General features: G+C 42.2%; 1 protein-coding gene across 5 annotated transcripts in view; it reads left to right on the top strand.

Moving 5' to 3' along the window:
• The first annotated feature begins 340 nt into the window (after positions 1-340).
• Positions 341-16,557, top strand: part of dnah9 (dynein, axonemal, heavy chain 9) — a 175,913-nt gene continuing 159,696 nt past the window's right edge. For all 5 annotated transcript variants that reach the window (XR_015111651.1, XR_015111652.1, XM_086196258.1 and 2 more), the window contains exons 1-11: positions 341-753; positions 2,986-3,182; positions 3,274-3,432; positions 6,002-6,132; positions 6,274-6,485; positions 7,515-7,748; positions 7,823-7,990; positions 8,348-8,464; positions 8,548-8,698; positions 13,175-13,289; positions 13,463-13,531. Coding sequence is in view for 3 of the 5 variants with exons in the window: in XM_086196258.1 (XP_086052384.1) it covers positions 403-753; positions 2,986-3,182; positions 3,274-3,432; positions 6,002-6,132; positions 6,274-6,485; positions 7,515-7,748; positions 7,823-7,990; positions 8,348-8,464; positions 8,548-8,698; positions 13,175-13,289; positions 13,463-13,531 (1,904 nt within the window). In the remaining 2 variants the exon portion in view is untranslated. The remainder of the gene's footprint in view (positions 754-2,985; positions 3,183-3,273; positions 3,433-6,001; positions 6,133-6,273; positions 6,486-7,514; positions 7,749-7,822; positions 7,991-8,347; positions 8,465-8,547; positions 8,699-13,174; positions 13,290-13,462; positions 13,532-16,557) is intronic.

The following is a 16,557-nucleotide window of genomic DNA, read 5'->3' as shown; positions in this document are numbered from 1 at the left end:
AGGGAAAGTTAAGTTTTGTGGCCACAAATTAATTGAATGAACTGAGGGAACAAGTTATGCTACAGTGTGGGCTGCTGTACGAGGCTGTGTCACAACTTCAGAGGCAGAGCTCTTGATGCCATTCCCTCTGTGACATCCAAACTTGATGGATGAGATCGGGTTAATTAGAGGTCGCTGTTGGTGGCGCTCGTTTCTCTTGAAGGTCAAATAAAAAGAAACAATGGTCGCCAGTGAGGCGGTGCAGGACAGGAGAGTTTCCTGGTTCTGGGTCAGCTGTGGGTCGCTCGTGCTTCCCGAGCAACGGCCTCATTAATGCAAACATTGCGCGTTACCATGGAGACCGAGACAATCAGTTCATACACTCACCCGGTGTGACCCGGGACAGCACTGAGCCCCGCAGACATGGAGGAGTCACCTGCCGAGGACGAGAGACTGGACTTCATAGAGGACTACGTGCTGAGGGCTCTGAAAATGAAGCCGGAGCGATGGCAGAAATGCGTGTCCATGGAGGACAACAGGCGTCTCCTGCTGGACTTCTTGGACAAACCGGAGCCGCGGAGGCTGGTGGTGTGTGTGAGCGCGGCCGGGCAGCTGCAGCCCTCCACAGACTTCACATCCAGCTCCAAAAACAAAGCAGTGTACTTTCTGAAAAAAGACAAATCTGCGCTCACTCCCGACTCCATGAGGGACAGTTTGGTATGCGGGGACATGTCCTACGCTCCTCTGGACCTGTTTTCCACCCTGGTGGAGGAGGTAATGTTCACCTTGGGGTGGGGCTTGTTGAGGCACTCAAAGCTCCGGGGCTTTCTTTTGAACATTTTGGATAGAATTCAAACTGAAATTCTATAAAATAGCTTCATATTGATTGGTGGGAGGAGTCTTTCAGGTGTCCCCACCCAGTGTGGCACTCAGCAGCCATTAGCTAAATTAGCTAAATCTTAACAAAGTTTTTAGTTACTGGAGTTAACATGGTTAAAAACTCAACTTAAATATCTGTAAAATGTCTTCATTGAGTTTGAGGTACATTTCTTTTTTTTTTTTTTCCTGAGATTAGAACGCTTCATGGAGGAATTTACGATTTTATTGAAAAGATTTTCCACCCGCACACTTTTTGCCAACTTTCTGTGGCAGCCATGTTGGATTGCTGATCAAATCACTGGACTGAAAATGCACCAAAAATCAATTAGACATTGAACATATTAAATCCAAGCAGCGTAAAAATGAATGGATAATAATAGTATTATAAGAAAATATATACATTTTTTTAAAAACACATTAATTCTAAATATATTTAAAATACATGCATTTAAGGGGGTTATTCGAAATACCTCACCTGTAAATCAGAAAGTAAAGGTACTTATAGTTTGTTTTAGTCTTGACATTGTCATGTCATTCTATTTGGATTCATAGATATGTACACAATCCTCAATCTCTATCATATGACTGGTCAATTATTCAACAGCCTATGGAACATGGTTTGACAAATTTGCGATCTTAAATGTTCATTTCACGTGGGAACCGTATTCACAGACGACAAAAAAAGCTGAACTTGTGCTTTAAATCAGATGAGGTGAAGTTATTTGAAGATGACAGGCTAACTATTTTGCTATCTCACAATAATGACAAAAAATTATTGCAAGCTGTCATAACAAGAAAACCAATTATCACTGGACTGCAATAAAACATTACGTACATATTGCACTGTTGATTTTTTTTTTAAACCAAAACTTTGATATGTCAGACATGGCGTCTTTGTGCTTTGACATTTTACTGTCTCAGGACTCATATGGTGTCCATTTTTGAAGAGAAATTACTTCAACATGTGAATTAATTCTCCACCGCACAAATGAATCCTCTAGATTTAATTTCCAAACCGGGCTGTGGAATCGTACATCAGAATATATATTTATTTTCTTATTCAAAACTTTTACCACGCAGGGGAATATAATAGTCTGAGCCCTTCAAAAACAAATCCACACATTTTTGTACTGGTTAAAATAATCCAAAAAATATTCCACGTGGTAATGAAGCCACCAGAATGCTATGAGAGGGCTACCCATGTGACACATACTCGTGCTGGAGTGTTCGTGCAGTAGCGCTACTTTTATCTCAGTAAAAGATGAGTCACTCATATGCGTCTTTGTTCTCCAGACACCTTGTGATTAAAAACTGTCCAGTTTAGTGTGTGTGTGTATATATATATATATATATATATATATATATATATATATATATATATATATATATATACATATTCACATTGATGTGAATATATATGTGCCATGAGAATGAGTTCTCAGACCTGGAAATGAGTTATTACTGTTGATCGTCCCGTTCTCTTGTCTTGAACTCAGCTGATATTTGGTTAAATGTCAGTTATAAGGTCATAAACACTGGCCTAAAGCAGTACTTCGCCCAAACAGGATTCCTGAGCCCACACGGATGATTATCCCCTCCCGCATCACTTCTTTGTGGCTTTAGAGTTCATAAAGAGTTAGCCACATATATTTAGCTTGAAGCTAATGACAGGAGCAAAATCGGTTAGCAACATCAGAGGAGGCACCTGCAAGCTTTCACATGAGTTTGTAAATGGCAGTTTTTGGAAAGTTCTGATTTTGTTTTGTTGCTTTTGCTGTTTGCTGCCAGTAACCATTAGATTCAAGCTAAATATACATGCCTTGTGTTCATGCATTGTCATGCCTGTCATCATTCTGGAAACCCAAATTAAAGGTCACAGACCAGTAAGATCTGCCAACTAATATATCAGTTGTGCTTAAATAGACAGAAGTTGAGCTGAGCATCACCTCAACCAGCTACTGCGTAGCACCTTGATGAGGATATTTTGTGATGATGCTTCTTTTATAGTCGTCCAAACATGGACACACTGTGTTAATTCAATGACCTAAGCACTTCTTCAGCTCCTGTATTCAGGAGTACTTTCCCCCCTAAGTGATGAGATCTTGTGTTTTCCTCACACATATCCAGGTTGCAGCGCCACTGCTGTCCAACAGTAGGAACCATGCTGAATGGCCACAGGTGGTGGCTCAAGACATCAGGCGCATCGTTCATTCCCTCAAGACCAATGTTTATGTGGTGTCCGGCCAGGTCCAAGGGAAAACTCTGCTTCCCCTCCCTGCGGGATATGAGAGAGTGGAGCAAGCTGCCCTGGAGGTGGACAACAGGTCGACAAACACACAAGACCTCATTCTATGTTAATACATCATTTGTCCCACCTCTGTATTTAAAAAGCGTGTCACTTGTGAAACTTCTCAGGGGGGATACAATGGATAAGAGCATTGTTCACGCCTTGGAGTCAGCTGTGATTGAGTGGAGCCATCAGGTCCGAGCGGTCCTGAAGAAAGACTCCTCTGAGGCTTTGCTGGACGGCAGAAACCCAGCACCACAAACAGAGCTGCTTTTCTGGAAAAACAGGTCAGCTGCTCTGTTATTGCACATGCTAAATATCCACGGGAACGCTTGTTCCACTGCCGTGATCGTGTGAAGTAAACACGCATCCCTACAGGACTTCCAAGGTGAATTGTTTGATGTGATTTGGCTGCCTGGTGCTACTCGTAATTTGAGTTTCAGAACACCTGTGCAATCAAGTGAGAAATGTAATTTCGAGCCCAGTGTTCTCTCTGTTCCTTTGTTGGACTACAGTGGCAGAATGGTATCTTATGAAGGCAATGTTCTCCACCTCTAACGTTTACTTTTCTCTGATAGAAATTTCTTCAAAAACCTTATGCTACCTTTCAGTCCATGTTAGTTAGAATACATGTTAAGATTTACTGGTTGCAGCATAATGGTCCTGCTTCATTTACTGTATAGTCATTATGCTAACTGTCAAAGCCTTCGCAGCTAGTAAATGTTTTAGGCTGAAGAGTGGAAAGTTGCAGCTCTTTAATCAAATTTTTATTTCACCTTTTAGCAAGTGATGCAATCATTTATTATATGAAGATTTCTATCATGTGGAATTCGTCATTTATGCTGAATATTCATCATGGTATTTATTTATATATATATATATATATATATATATATATATATATATATATATATATGTATATTGCAGTATCACCCCCCCAGCAGTCTATATTACTTAACATTTGAGAGTAGCTCAGTTAACAAAGTTTATTTTCCTAAGAATGAAATAAAATCTTAAAAAAAAAATGCTAGAACCAACCAGTTTGAAACAACTATTTAACCTGAGGAAACAAACAATCAGCTCAAATAGACAAAACAAAACACGGGGCCATTATCAGTTCACTCCAAACTATAGAGGAAGAGCTGCTAAAACAAAAAAACGCTATTCCAAACATCGTTTCACGTCAGTCTTCCACTCCAACACTGGATAGTTGAACAAGAAATATCACTTGTGAAGCTAATTCAGGTGATGTCGCCACGCACAGCTGTGCTGCGGCTGCTGGAGCTGCTTCCAGACATGGCTTGTGATTCCACCAGAAGCGCTGTGGTGCGTCTTAGATGCGGCTTGGTGCTTCACTCTGCAGAGAATAGGGATCCGTGGGGATTAGTGCTCTTTTTTAGCAGAAGATGTATCGGGTTGAGCCACACAGAAAGTACCCCCACAAATAAAATTGTGACCCTGGTCAGTTTTCAATATAATACACCATGTGCAGACTCCTGATCACAAAATTATACTGAGAAGGACAAAAGCTAACAGCATACTCCAGGTACACAAGGACATCAACAGAATCCTAGCAAGTCAACAAAGCGGGTTGGGCAAAGCGCAACATTTCTGCAACGCTGTGGAACAGGCAGCTGTGCAGAAGTAGCCAGAGCTCCAAACCTGTGCACACTCATATGCATACAATGTGACAAACCTTCAAAGCATTTCAAACACCCTGATAAATTTCCAGTCACAACAAAGAGACATTTTCCTCTTTTGCATCATATGATTGGCACCTCTGATCGACCCTTATAGAGACAGCTGACTAGTTTTTAGAACCCATATTGGTGTATTAAAAAAAAAAAGAAAAGCCCAGACATAAGGCGAATAACGTTGTGGAGTGATGAGAGCATGATAATATTGCATGTGCTTCTTTTCTCTCACTTGCTGTGTGTTAAACCAAGGAGTGAACCTACAGTTTGGGATGCAAATTTTGTCAACTTTCTCAGCAAAGTGCACACGTGGGTTACATGTGTAGCATAGAGAGCGTCCCCCCCCTGGGAATAGATAAAGAAATAACACCAGATGCACAGGATTCCCGACCAAACGTCAGACTGGTACGTGTGCTCATGGCAAGAGAATGGGAGACAGTCGTGCCTCAACATGGTGCAGGGAAACCTGGTCTAGTGTGAGTGCACTCACAATGTTGCAATTTACATCAGTATTGACGCACTTGCGGTGAACTTCAAAAAAATACAAGAAGAAGTCTCTGTTTCTTTGAGTGTCATTTGAGACATGCATGTGGAATTCCAGCAGCCTCTCTGTTCTGACCATGTGATGCTTGTTTAAAATGTTTATTTTGCTCGATAAACATAACCAAATGAAAAATTCTAATTTGTTTCTACTTCTTCTCTGAATCGCACCGCAAGTCCAGCTAAGCGCAGGTGTGAAAGCAACCTTTTAAAAACTACTGTACTGTGTTGTCCAGTTGTCCAGACACAATCAACTTTAGCTTCCTCCGGCTGTTAGCACTGTACATGCTTGAGATTGGATGAGTTTTGCCAAAATGTACCTTGCCTGCCAAAATTCACTTTAGCTTGATGATTAAACCTGCAGAGTTTACAGCTTTTCAGTTTCAAGTTGTATGGGAATGTGGCCCACCTGAAATATCTCCTCCTAATGGAACTCCATAACTAAGTAGGAAATTACCTGGTAGTGGGTCATGGTGGAACCACATTTAGCATGATCGAGCTGCAGTTGTAGGTGCAAAGAATATTGTGAATTTAGTTCGACTTTGACATGAATCAGAGAGGTAGTGAAAGCAATCCAGTAAGAATGTGGCATTTTTGTCCTCCATCTCTTTCCTTCTTGAAGATTTGCAGATCTGGAATGTATTCACTCCCAGTTAACCTCGTCTAAGGTCAGGAAGATAGAGATGCTGCTGGATGCTGTGGAGAGCAGCTATTCTACGGCTTTTAATAACATCCTACGGGACATCCATGCAGGTAATGAGTCTCTGACACAATCAGCACTTAGGAAAATACAGCTTATCAACATGAGGTCGGCTTTCTGTTTATTTGAAGATGATTAAACAGCATCCGCTTTTGCACATGTGATTTTCGGCTTTCTGTGTCTTGAAATGCCAGCTTTGGAGGAAGCAGATGACATCTCTGCCTACTTGAGCTCCCTGCAGTGCTTGTTTGAGGACATGGAGAATGTCGAGTTTCCTGAGGTCAGGGGTCAGATTGGCACCTTGATGCACACAGTGTGCCTAGTGTGGGCCAACTCCAGATACTACAACACCCCGGCACGCCTCATTGTTCTGCTGCAGGAGACCTGTAACCTTCTCATACAGCAGGTACGCTGTTGTCCCAGAGATGGCAACAATATCCCATTGGTGCTTGTCAGAGATCACCTGTGAGTGCAGAGTAGGAGGGTGGTACTACTTGCCTTCTGTTTATGAAGTTTTATATCTGTGGGTGGAACTCTTTATTATATGTTTTACTGTTAAGTTCCTCTGTGTTCAGTTTAATGGAAACAGCTATCTGTTGTTGCTACTCGTCAGAGGCAGTGAACATCAGAAAACCAGGAAAATATCTCCAGTTGTGTGTATCGTGAGCTTTTATGAGCTTGAAGCAATAAAGTTTATGTTTCAAGTAAATGACTTGAAAACACACAACCACATCAAAGTTGGAAGAAGCAAAGGGACAATCCAAGGGCCACGTAAATGCTGCGTAAGTGTCTGTGGAACGGAGGGCCACGCCCCCTCACCACACTTAGCTTTGGCTGAGCTCAGAGAGGAAAGCCCCAAAGCAGATATAACAAAACACACAATCGAGCTGAAACTGACAAGTGACACATTTTACAGTACCCCAGCACATAGCTGTACTAAATCTGTGATTCCAGTTAGCACTAACAGAGTGCTACCATTCAACAGAGAACAAATAAAAATCCATTTATTGATTAGAGCAAAAAACAAATTTTAACCCTTAAGCGTGACTGTAAATGTGTTAAACTGAATTGGTTGTGGTCTGGGTTTGAGGGTTTGTGACAAGTGTCTGGGACAGTTTTGTTGTTGTTGGCAATCTGTCTGCATCAGCTACCATCGAATATGTGGCTGGTATTTACTGACCCCCGGTGTCACCAAGACGTCATGCAGGGAGGATGACAACTGTTAATTCAGGACACCTAATGGTGAGACTTTGACAGGCAAATTCATCTTCTCAGGAAAAATGGCACTTTCAATCGTGACATCCAACTAAATGTTCAACTAAACCTGTAGCCCACCAATCAAACATGCATGCACTCATACAGGTTCTTATCCATTGTGAGGCATTGAGCCTATAAAGTATATACCGACATGAAATCTCCCCCCGTGCAACACCAGGCTCGGCTCTACTTAGCTCCAGAGGAGCTTCTTAAAGGAGATCTCTCAGAGAGTCACCAGAAGGTGCAGACAAGCTTAGAGATCCTGCAGCTCTTCAGGAGCACCTACGAAGAACGCAGAGCCAACCTGAGCCAGTACAACAAGAACGGGAACTTGGTGAGGCCTTGGGATTTCTCTCCGTCCTTGGTCTTCTCTGGACTGGACCGCTTTATTAACAGAGTCAAGACCATTCAGGTGAGCGCAGGGACAATGTCAGGACTGCTTGTCTGCAGATAAAGATACAGACTTAAACCTTTTCTTTATTTTAGGATATCCTATTGACTGTTGTGGACTTCCTAAAGCTGGAGAAAATGAAGATCGCAGGTATCCGAGGCCGAGCCCTCAGCCAGCAGATCCAAATGCTCCACCAGGAGTTCCTAGACGCTTACAAATTGCTCACAGAGAAACCATATGACTGCTTGGACCTCAGCAACAAGGTGAGGAATAGAGAGATTAAGGAATGGACGAAGCTTATTTTCACTTGCCTGACTCTTGTAGAGCAACTTGTGAGGTGACGCACAGCTCAAGCCTGGTGGGATTTTTACCCCTGAATACTCCTCAATACACACTCTTTGTCCCCGTGGTGGCAAACACCATCAGAGCCTGGTCACTACTGATAGTGGTTGCTGTCAAAATGGACAATTTTCAATGCCATACAACCAAGGAGTTAAAAGGTGAGGTAAAGCAGGAAAAGCAATTTACTTTGCTTGTAAAACCTCGCGGCTGGATGGCTTTGAGTCAGTGAGATGTGAAACATTTTAGCAGTGGGTCAGTCTGAGCTATCTACCCTGCAGGAGTTTGAGGAAGATGTGAGGAAGTTCAAACTGAAGGTGGATGACACGGACCGGCGACTAGGAACAGTCCTCTGTCAGGCCTTAGATGACGCTGTGGGATTGGAGCACCCGTTCAAGGTCTGGGAACTTAATCATACACACATACACGCACATTAACGAACAGTCACTTCAAAGCACTTTCACTTCTTTGTTTTCGGCAGGTTTTGGTTATGTTCGATAGCTTGCTGGAGCGCCCCCTGGTTGCTGAGGGTTCCCCAGACAGACACTCTAGCTTAGTGGCCGTGTTTGACAAGGAGCTGGATCGCTGTAAACTCCTCTACAACAAACACATTCAGATGGCGGAGCAGCTGGGTGAGATTTACAACAATGCCTGAACTGTTTACTACTTTCAATACTGAACTGAAACATATGTAAGGGAGAAGTACTGAGGATTCCAGTGTGGTTACAGGGATAAATGAGGGTGGAGGTAAAAATCTGATACCTCAAAACCTAAACCAGTGAAACTGAATTGTTTTTTTCCAGAAACAATAACAGACAAACGTGACGAGGTCAGAGGTTGTTTCAGTGAACCAACTTCCAACAAAAGTCTTGCATTTGACATATTTTTAATTAATTTATGAGCTTTAAAGCCCACTCGTAATATACCCACACAAGTATATTGGAGCTTAATTAGACCTCTTGTCAGACTTGGACAAATAATTATACTCTGAACTTGATTAACAGCTTCCTCACTCTTCCTTTTGTTGCATCTTGTGAAGAAACATTGTCATTTTATCAGTAGATGTGTGCGACCTTAACCTTCAAATATTTACTTCTTAACATTTGGGGCTGTACCATGTGACCAGCGCAGGTGTCATTTTCTCTGTGCTGTGTGAGCACATTGCAGGCATTGATGCATTCTGTGCACCCGTGAGTGTGTCAGTGTGTGTTTTATGTTAATTTTGGGTTCCTATCTTGAGGCGGCACAAAGTATTTTGATGATTTGATTGTTTGAGGATTCAAGTTTCAGACATGATGTTGTCAAGGCGATTTCTCGATTGTGTTTTCTTGGGCATACACTACTCAGATCAATCACCACAAAGACAAATCAAACATCCTATTCAGTGTGTATCCAACTTGTTTTATATACCACATCTGTACCGTATCTGAAGATAGAGCTGGAAAAAAATGGCATGTTCCTCTGATGAAAGAGCAAATGTGAAAGTGCTGGTGATAAAAGTGCCAAGGTATCATGTGCTTATTTGTTCATTACAAAGTGCTAGTGGGTATCGTCCACATTGCCATAAGGCATCAGAATTTAGCAAAGAGTTGTTCTAGTAATATGTAAATTAATGTATATTTACATAATCAATATTTTGATTGCTGAAATTCAAATGCCACTGAAAACTTCATGAAGAGTAAAATATTTGTTTTTGAAAAGTAAATAACTGCAGTCTTCCATGTATCAGATAAGGTTGTCTATTATCCAGTGATACACATGAACAATTTTACAGTACAGTATGACCCCAGAGGTGGCATTGACCAAAATAAAATGACAGTCTCAAAATGTTCGTCTTGCCAACTTCTGCACTTAAAGTCCCCCTATATTTAACTCAAAATGTTGCTTCACATAGAGTTCCCAAACACCAAATACAAAATTTCAAGTTCAAAAAGATCCTGCTTGGACTTACTCACCACAACTGGAGGGTTGAGTGTGTTTTACTGGGTGTTTTATCCAATTTGGTCAAATTAGGAAGGAAGACATGATACTGCCTATATAATATATAAGGTATGGTTTTGAAAAAGAGTGTAAGGAACAGAACCACTTGACTTGTGATCAGAATTTACCAGGATGATGATCAGTTCCCGTGGCAGCTTAAACTTCTTGAGCTATTGTACTTCCTGCAACAGCTCAGGAACTTTAACCTGCCACCGGAACAGCTGATCATCACTGCAATCACTCAGGCTGTCCTGTGCACGGACGTCACTGTCTGGTTTGGAACGGCCACCAAACAGGACAGGATCAGGCTGCAACGGACAATCAGGTCAGCAGAGAGAATCATCAGGGCCGACCTGCCTTCCATCCAAGACCTGTATCAGTCCAGGGTCAGGAAATAGGCAGGCACCATCTCTGCAGAACCATCACTCCCCGGTCACAAACTGTTTGAACCCCTCCACTCTGGAAGACACTACAGAGCACTTTATGCCAAGACCACCAGGCACAAAGACAGTTTCTACCCCCAGGCCGTCACTCTGATGAACTGTAAATAGTCAGAGTGTCAGAAAATAAAATACAACCTCATGCACACTGGATAAATCGCACTAGACTGCTCGTACCGTACTGGCGACCCATCCAGGGTGAACCCCGCCTCACGTCTGAAGGCTGCTGGGATAAGTCGCTCATGAGGACGTCATCATGGAACTTAGGAGGGGAGATCAATTATAACAAAAGAATTTCACACAACTTATAGACAGGATAAGCAGCAGAAAATGGATGGATGCCCATACTGTACATATACAGTGGGACAAAAAAGTAGTCAGCCACCAATTGTGCAAGTTCTCCCACTTAAAAAGATGAAGCCGGTAATTTTCATCATATTTAACTCAACTATGAGAGACGAAATGAGAAAAAAAAATCCAGAAAATCATTGTCTGATTTTTAAAGAATTTGCAAATTATGGTGGAAAATAAGAATTTAGTCAATAACAAAAGTTCATCTCAATACTTTGTTATATACCTTTTGTTGGCAATGACAGGGGTCAAACGTTTTCTGTAACTCTTCACAAGGTTTTCTCACACAGTGTTGCTGGTATTTTGGCCTACAAGCGCAGACTTTCACCTCCCAAAGATTTTCTATGGTGTTGAGATCTGGAGACTGGTTAGGCCACTCCAGGACCTTGAAATGCTTCTTATGAAGCCATGCCTTCGTTGCCCGGGTGGTGTGTTTGGGATCATTGTCATGCTGAAAGACCCAGCCACGTTTCATCTTCAATGCACTTGCTGATGGAAGGAGGTCTTCACTCAAAATCTCACGATACATGGCCCCATTCATTCTTTCCTGGTCCCTTTGCAGAAAAACAGCCCCAAAGCATGATGTTTCCACCCCCATGCTTCACAGTAGGTATGGTGTTCTTAGAATGCTGAGTTGCATTCATTCACCAAATATGACAAGTTGAGTTTTTACCAAAAAGTTCTATTTTGGTTTCATCTGACATCTCCCAATCCTCTTCTGGATCATCCAAATGCTCTCTAGCAAACTTCAGACTGGCCTGGACACTGGCTTAAGCAGGGGGACATGTCTGGCACTGCAGGATTTGAGTCCCTGGTGGCGTCGTGTGTTACTGAAGGTAGCCTTTGTTACTTTGGTCCCAGCTCTCTGCAGGTCATTCACTAGGTCCCCTCGTGTAGTTCTGGGACTTTTGCTCACCCTTCTTGTGATCATTTTGACCCAACGGGGTGAGAGCTTGCGTGGCGCCCCAGATGGAGGGAGATTATCAGTGGTCTTGTATGTCTTCCGTTTTCTAATAATTGCTCCCACAGTTGATTTCTTCACACCAAGCTGCTGTCCTACGGAAGATTCAGTCTTCCCAGCCTGGTGCAGGTCTCCAATTTTGTTTCTGGTGTCCCTTGCTAGCTCTTTGGTCTTGGCTATAGTGGAGTTTGGAGTGTGACTGTTTGAGGTTGTGGACAGATGTCTTTTATACTGATAATGAGTTCAAACTGGTGCCATTAATACAGGTAACGAGTGGAGGACAGAGGAGCCTCTTAAAGAAGAAGTTACAAGTCTGTGAAAGCCAGAAACCTTGCTTGTTTGTAGGTGACCAAATACTTAATTTACTGAGGAATTTACCAATTAATTCAAAAATCCTACAATGTGATTTTTTGGATTCTTTCCTCCCATTCTGTCTCTCATAGTTGAAGTGTACCTATGATGAAAATTACAGGCCTCTCTCATCTTTTTAAGTGGGAGAACTTGCACAGTTGGTGGCTGACTAAATACTTTTTTCCCCCGCTGTATTCTGTCGTTTTTTGTACAAACCACTATATGTCTGTTATATGCCCCCTAACTTATTCCCTTCCCTGTACAGTGAGCAATGCCCACCTGGAAACAAATTCCATGTTTTTGTCAAACTTGGCCAATAAAAGTGATTCTGATTCTGATCATCCCTGACCAAAGAGTGAAACTAAAAAGCATAAGTGCTTTCTCCACTGCACCAGAGGCAAATTGTTGTCAACAGATCAAGCTTCACGCTGGGCCAGGCAGACAAAATAGGAAATCAGCTTCTAATGTGATTGACATGGTAACCTTGAATATATTAAGTTTCTGCAATCATTGATACGTTGAAAGACAGTTCATTTAGAATGACAGGAAAAGTCGCCTGAGAAGCTCAAGCCCAAACCGGTGTTGTCTTCACATGATGTAAAGTAATTTAATATATAGTGATGTGAAATTAGCATCACAGTATACACACAAGTCTGCTCTTAGATATTATCAGGTTTCACCTTCCTGTCTGGCTTCGGAGCGGACACTCGGTGTTCGGGTCGGTGTTTCAGGGGTTCATGGCTGTTTGTCAGGTTAATGAGGGCCTGAGCAGGACAGTGCTTTGCATCATCCCCACATCCTGTATAAATAACTCTTTCACTAATTTCATCATTTCTATCCTTTTGTTTTGAATACACTGTCTTTCACTCACACAAATATATCTCTCTTTATGTATCAGTTATTATTATACTACTAGTAGTGTACCTGTTTTTACTGTGTCACCAGAGGTTGATTGGTTGAACAAATGCACTAAATGTTTCACTGACTTAGCGGTAAAAGTCCTCACTGATACCTTACATCCCAAGGTTGCGCTCCAGTGGACAACAACATGCCAGCAGTAACAGGGGGGCTGCGATGGGTGCAGGAGCTGCAGCAGCGCATCCAGGCCTCCTTCTCCAGGCTCAGACAGCTATCTCACCTGTGAGTCTCTTCTTTCCTCCAGTACAACCCATTCATTATAGGAATTCTTATAGGAATCAATGGCTGTTTGAGTTGTTTCCAAGGCCTCATAAAAAGGTCTTTTGCAGTATTGGCTGCAGGAAAGATATTGAATATGACTTTGCATGGGCTATAAAATCTGCCTCTCCATGCAGGTGCCTGGAGTCTGCAGAAGGAGTCAGGGTCATCCAGAAGTACGAGGAGATGATGCAACTGTTGGACAGGTGCGAGTGCATCTTATCTTGCTATATTACAAAATCTGTCATCATGCTTTCAAGCATGTATTACTGAATAAAAGAAGAGAGAGGAAGATTAAAGAGACTTGGCAGTGATTGACTCGGATGTCACCTTATTGCACTCTAAATATAGGAACATGAATCAGCACTGTGTCTTCAACACGTGTGATTTCGTTAGCCAAGTGTATAACAGTTATGAAGCTGCCCCTATGGAATGCATGCAGACATGCAGCCCTTGGCGTGATTGATGTTCTCATTACTGTGGCACTGCTCTGCAGATTATTTCACAGGACTCCCGTAATCCCATATGCTCTGTCGCTGCTCACTAATGCCAAGTGAGAAATGGCCTTTTAGACCACATTCAGCATCAAAACCTGCAAGATAAAGTAGCTTGTGGGGGAAACGCTGTTTATATGGAATCAAGATAAGTTGTAAAAGAATCAAACAGAGAAATAGCTTATCTTCCTATATTTTAGAGGAAATGTCCTCACAGTAAACATACCCCTGCTTTCCAATTCGCCTCAATAACGTTTGTAGGTCATGGCTTCTTTTGGGGACTGATGTACACAAGTAAGTTAACTTTTTAGATGCTTTTGATTATCTTGTAACTGATTTTGAGTTCCTTGCACTCTGCCTGAAACCTACACATGAAACACACTTGACACCACCTGTAATGATCTGAGGGCGGTGCACAGTGTTGACACGACTCAAGTGACTCTGTTAAGACTTGTGTGTTAAAGCTGTAGTGCATCATATTTTCATATAAATGTATCTCCCTACTGGCGACCCATCCAGGGTGAACCCCGCCTCTCGCCCGAAGGCTGCTGGGATAGGCTCCTGCCGCCCCGCGAGCCTTAACAGGATAAGAGGTAGAAAATGGATGGCTGGATGGATCTCCCTAATATTCAATCCATCAGCGAACAAGTTCACACAGTCTTCATTAAAGCGATATTCAGAGGCGTCTTGAGCTCTCAAAGATCTTTCTGCCCTTCCACATAAATTCCTTTTGTTTTCAGAATGAAGGAGGTGCCAACAACATTATAATTTGCTTCAAGCTAATTGAGACTGACTGCCAAAAGCTACAGTGACAAGACAACAGTAAAACTTCTCCTGAGTGTCAGCTCATAAACTCAAGCGCATCTTTTAAGTCCATCCATATCTGCTTTATTCAAACGCGTTGATTTTGAGGTTTGCATTGGTTCAGCTGAATACACCAGCAGGCCACGCTTGGCGCTGTCCTTAATCACGCAGAACTGGAGGTGTTACAGTGCGTTTTTAGCTCAGATCAGAGTGTTTTTGGATTATTGAGAATACATGTGGATAACTAAGAATGTGCTTGATCGCTTGTAAAGGGACATTTTTGGACAGTTTTGCTGCTGTTAGCCATCATTCACCTTTAGCTCAAAGCTAAATATAGGTGACTAGCTCTTTCCACATTGTGGAGTCACAAAGAAGTCAAGCAGACTGGTAAAAAAGATTTTAATGGAATTCTGTTGTACCTTTTTGAGAATATGCAAAAGGCAAATCCACTTGTTTTGGATAAAGTGTTGCTTTAAGCTGACTGCCCCCTGATAAATCTACCTGCATTTCAAATTATACGGAATGTACATCAGGAACAGGACAGTGATGTATCCATAGTGTTGCTCCCAGTTTTCTCCCTATGGTGCGCTGCCGGCATCTGATTTGAAATGGCCCACCACAGAACCAGCAGTATTTTAGGAAAAGGGTGCAACGTTTTATATACGCCCTGTTATTTTCTTTCTGGGGTGACATTCCCCCAAAGAAAAAAAATTACCAGATCAGCATCTTGTATTTAAAGCACCATATCTTGTAATTAGAACAGCAATGATGGTGCTGTTACATTTATCTGCTTTTATGTTTGTCTCTGTATGTGACACTGCAAAATACTAATGTCACATAAATATGATTGTTAAGATTGTTTAGGTGGACAGCCCTGTCTGATGGTTCCATGTCATTATTTCGACTGTCCAACAATCAGTAAAATGTCATATCGCCTGAAAGTATGTACTTTTTAAATAAAGCTCTGTTTTTTTCTGCGGCTGCAAGCCTGCAGCAGTACACAATGAAGCAACTCGTCCATTTTTGTCAGACGCTGCATCAACTGCTCAGAGCAGATTGACAACAGCAAAAAGCAGAGAATCTGTTCACTTTTCAGAATAAACCTTCCTGCATGGACTGCATTTGACTTCACTACATCATCATTCTGTTTTCCAACCACAACATAGCCAAAAAAGGCAGTCCTTCTAATTACTTAATTAAAATCATCTCATTATCTCAACACAACAAAACTGATTTTCTCTAAATAAAGGGTTTATTTGCTTTTGATATATTTCATTTATATTGAGGTGATGGCTTTAAAACAGTCATTACAACCAGAGACTTTCTTGGCTCTGTTAGAAATGAACAAAAAGACATGATGTAACCATGATGCCTCCTCACCCATGGTCACGGCACACGAATCAGAGATGCTTCTGGTGGGGTAGAAACGCAACACACAGCACAGTAGAGCTCGCAAACAAGGTGGAGCTGCAAGCCGCGTGGAAGATGGAACAGACCAAGTTGCACATGTGAAGTCACAGACATGCTTTGTGGAATGAAGATGTCAAATGAATCATTACAGCAAGATACCTTGATCCCAGCGAGACACTGATAACTGCATGCTCAGCCACGAACACTCGCTCTTTACACGTAACCCCCTTAATCTCACTCCTTCACTTTACATTCCTCCACCAAGAGACATGGCATGATGAACACCACCAACTCTCTGTGTACTCCCATCAGAAATTAGAGGCCTTGTTACGCTGTAATAATCATCACCACTGCCACAGATGAATGCTACCATTATTATACATATTCCAGTCAGGACAAAGACTGGCATCCTCACTCATTACTCCCACAGACAAAATGCTGTGTGATTTATGACCATGACCGAAGCGTTTGATTGCCTCTGCGTCTGCGGTGCAACTATCAGGAAATGAAGCTCAGAGCAGAAA

Source organism: Aulostomus chinensis, chromosome 23, assembly GCF_037954235.1.
Source record: "Aulostomus chinensis isolate RoL2024-O1b breed Wild chromosome 23, RoL_Achi_v1.0, whole genome shotgun sequence".
Classification (NCBI taxonomy): domain Eukaryota; kingdom Metazoa; phylum Chordata; class Actinopteri; order Syngnathiformes; family Aulostomidae; genus Aulostomus; species Aulostomus chinensis.
Note: the sequence above shows the minus strand (reverse complement) of the source record. Positions and strands in the feature narration are given on the sequence as shown.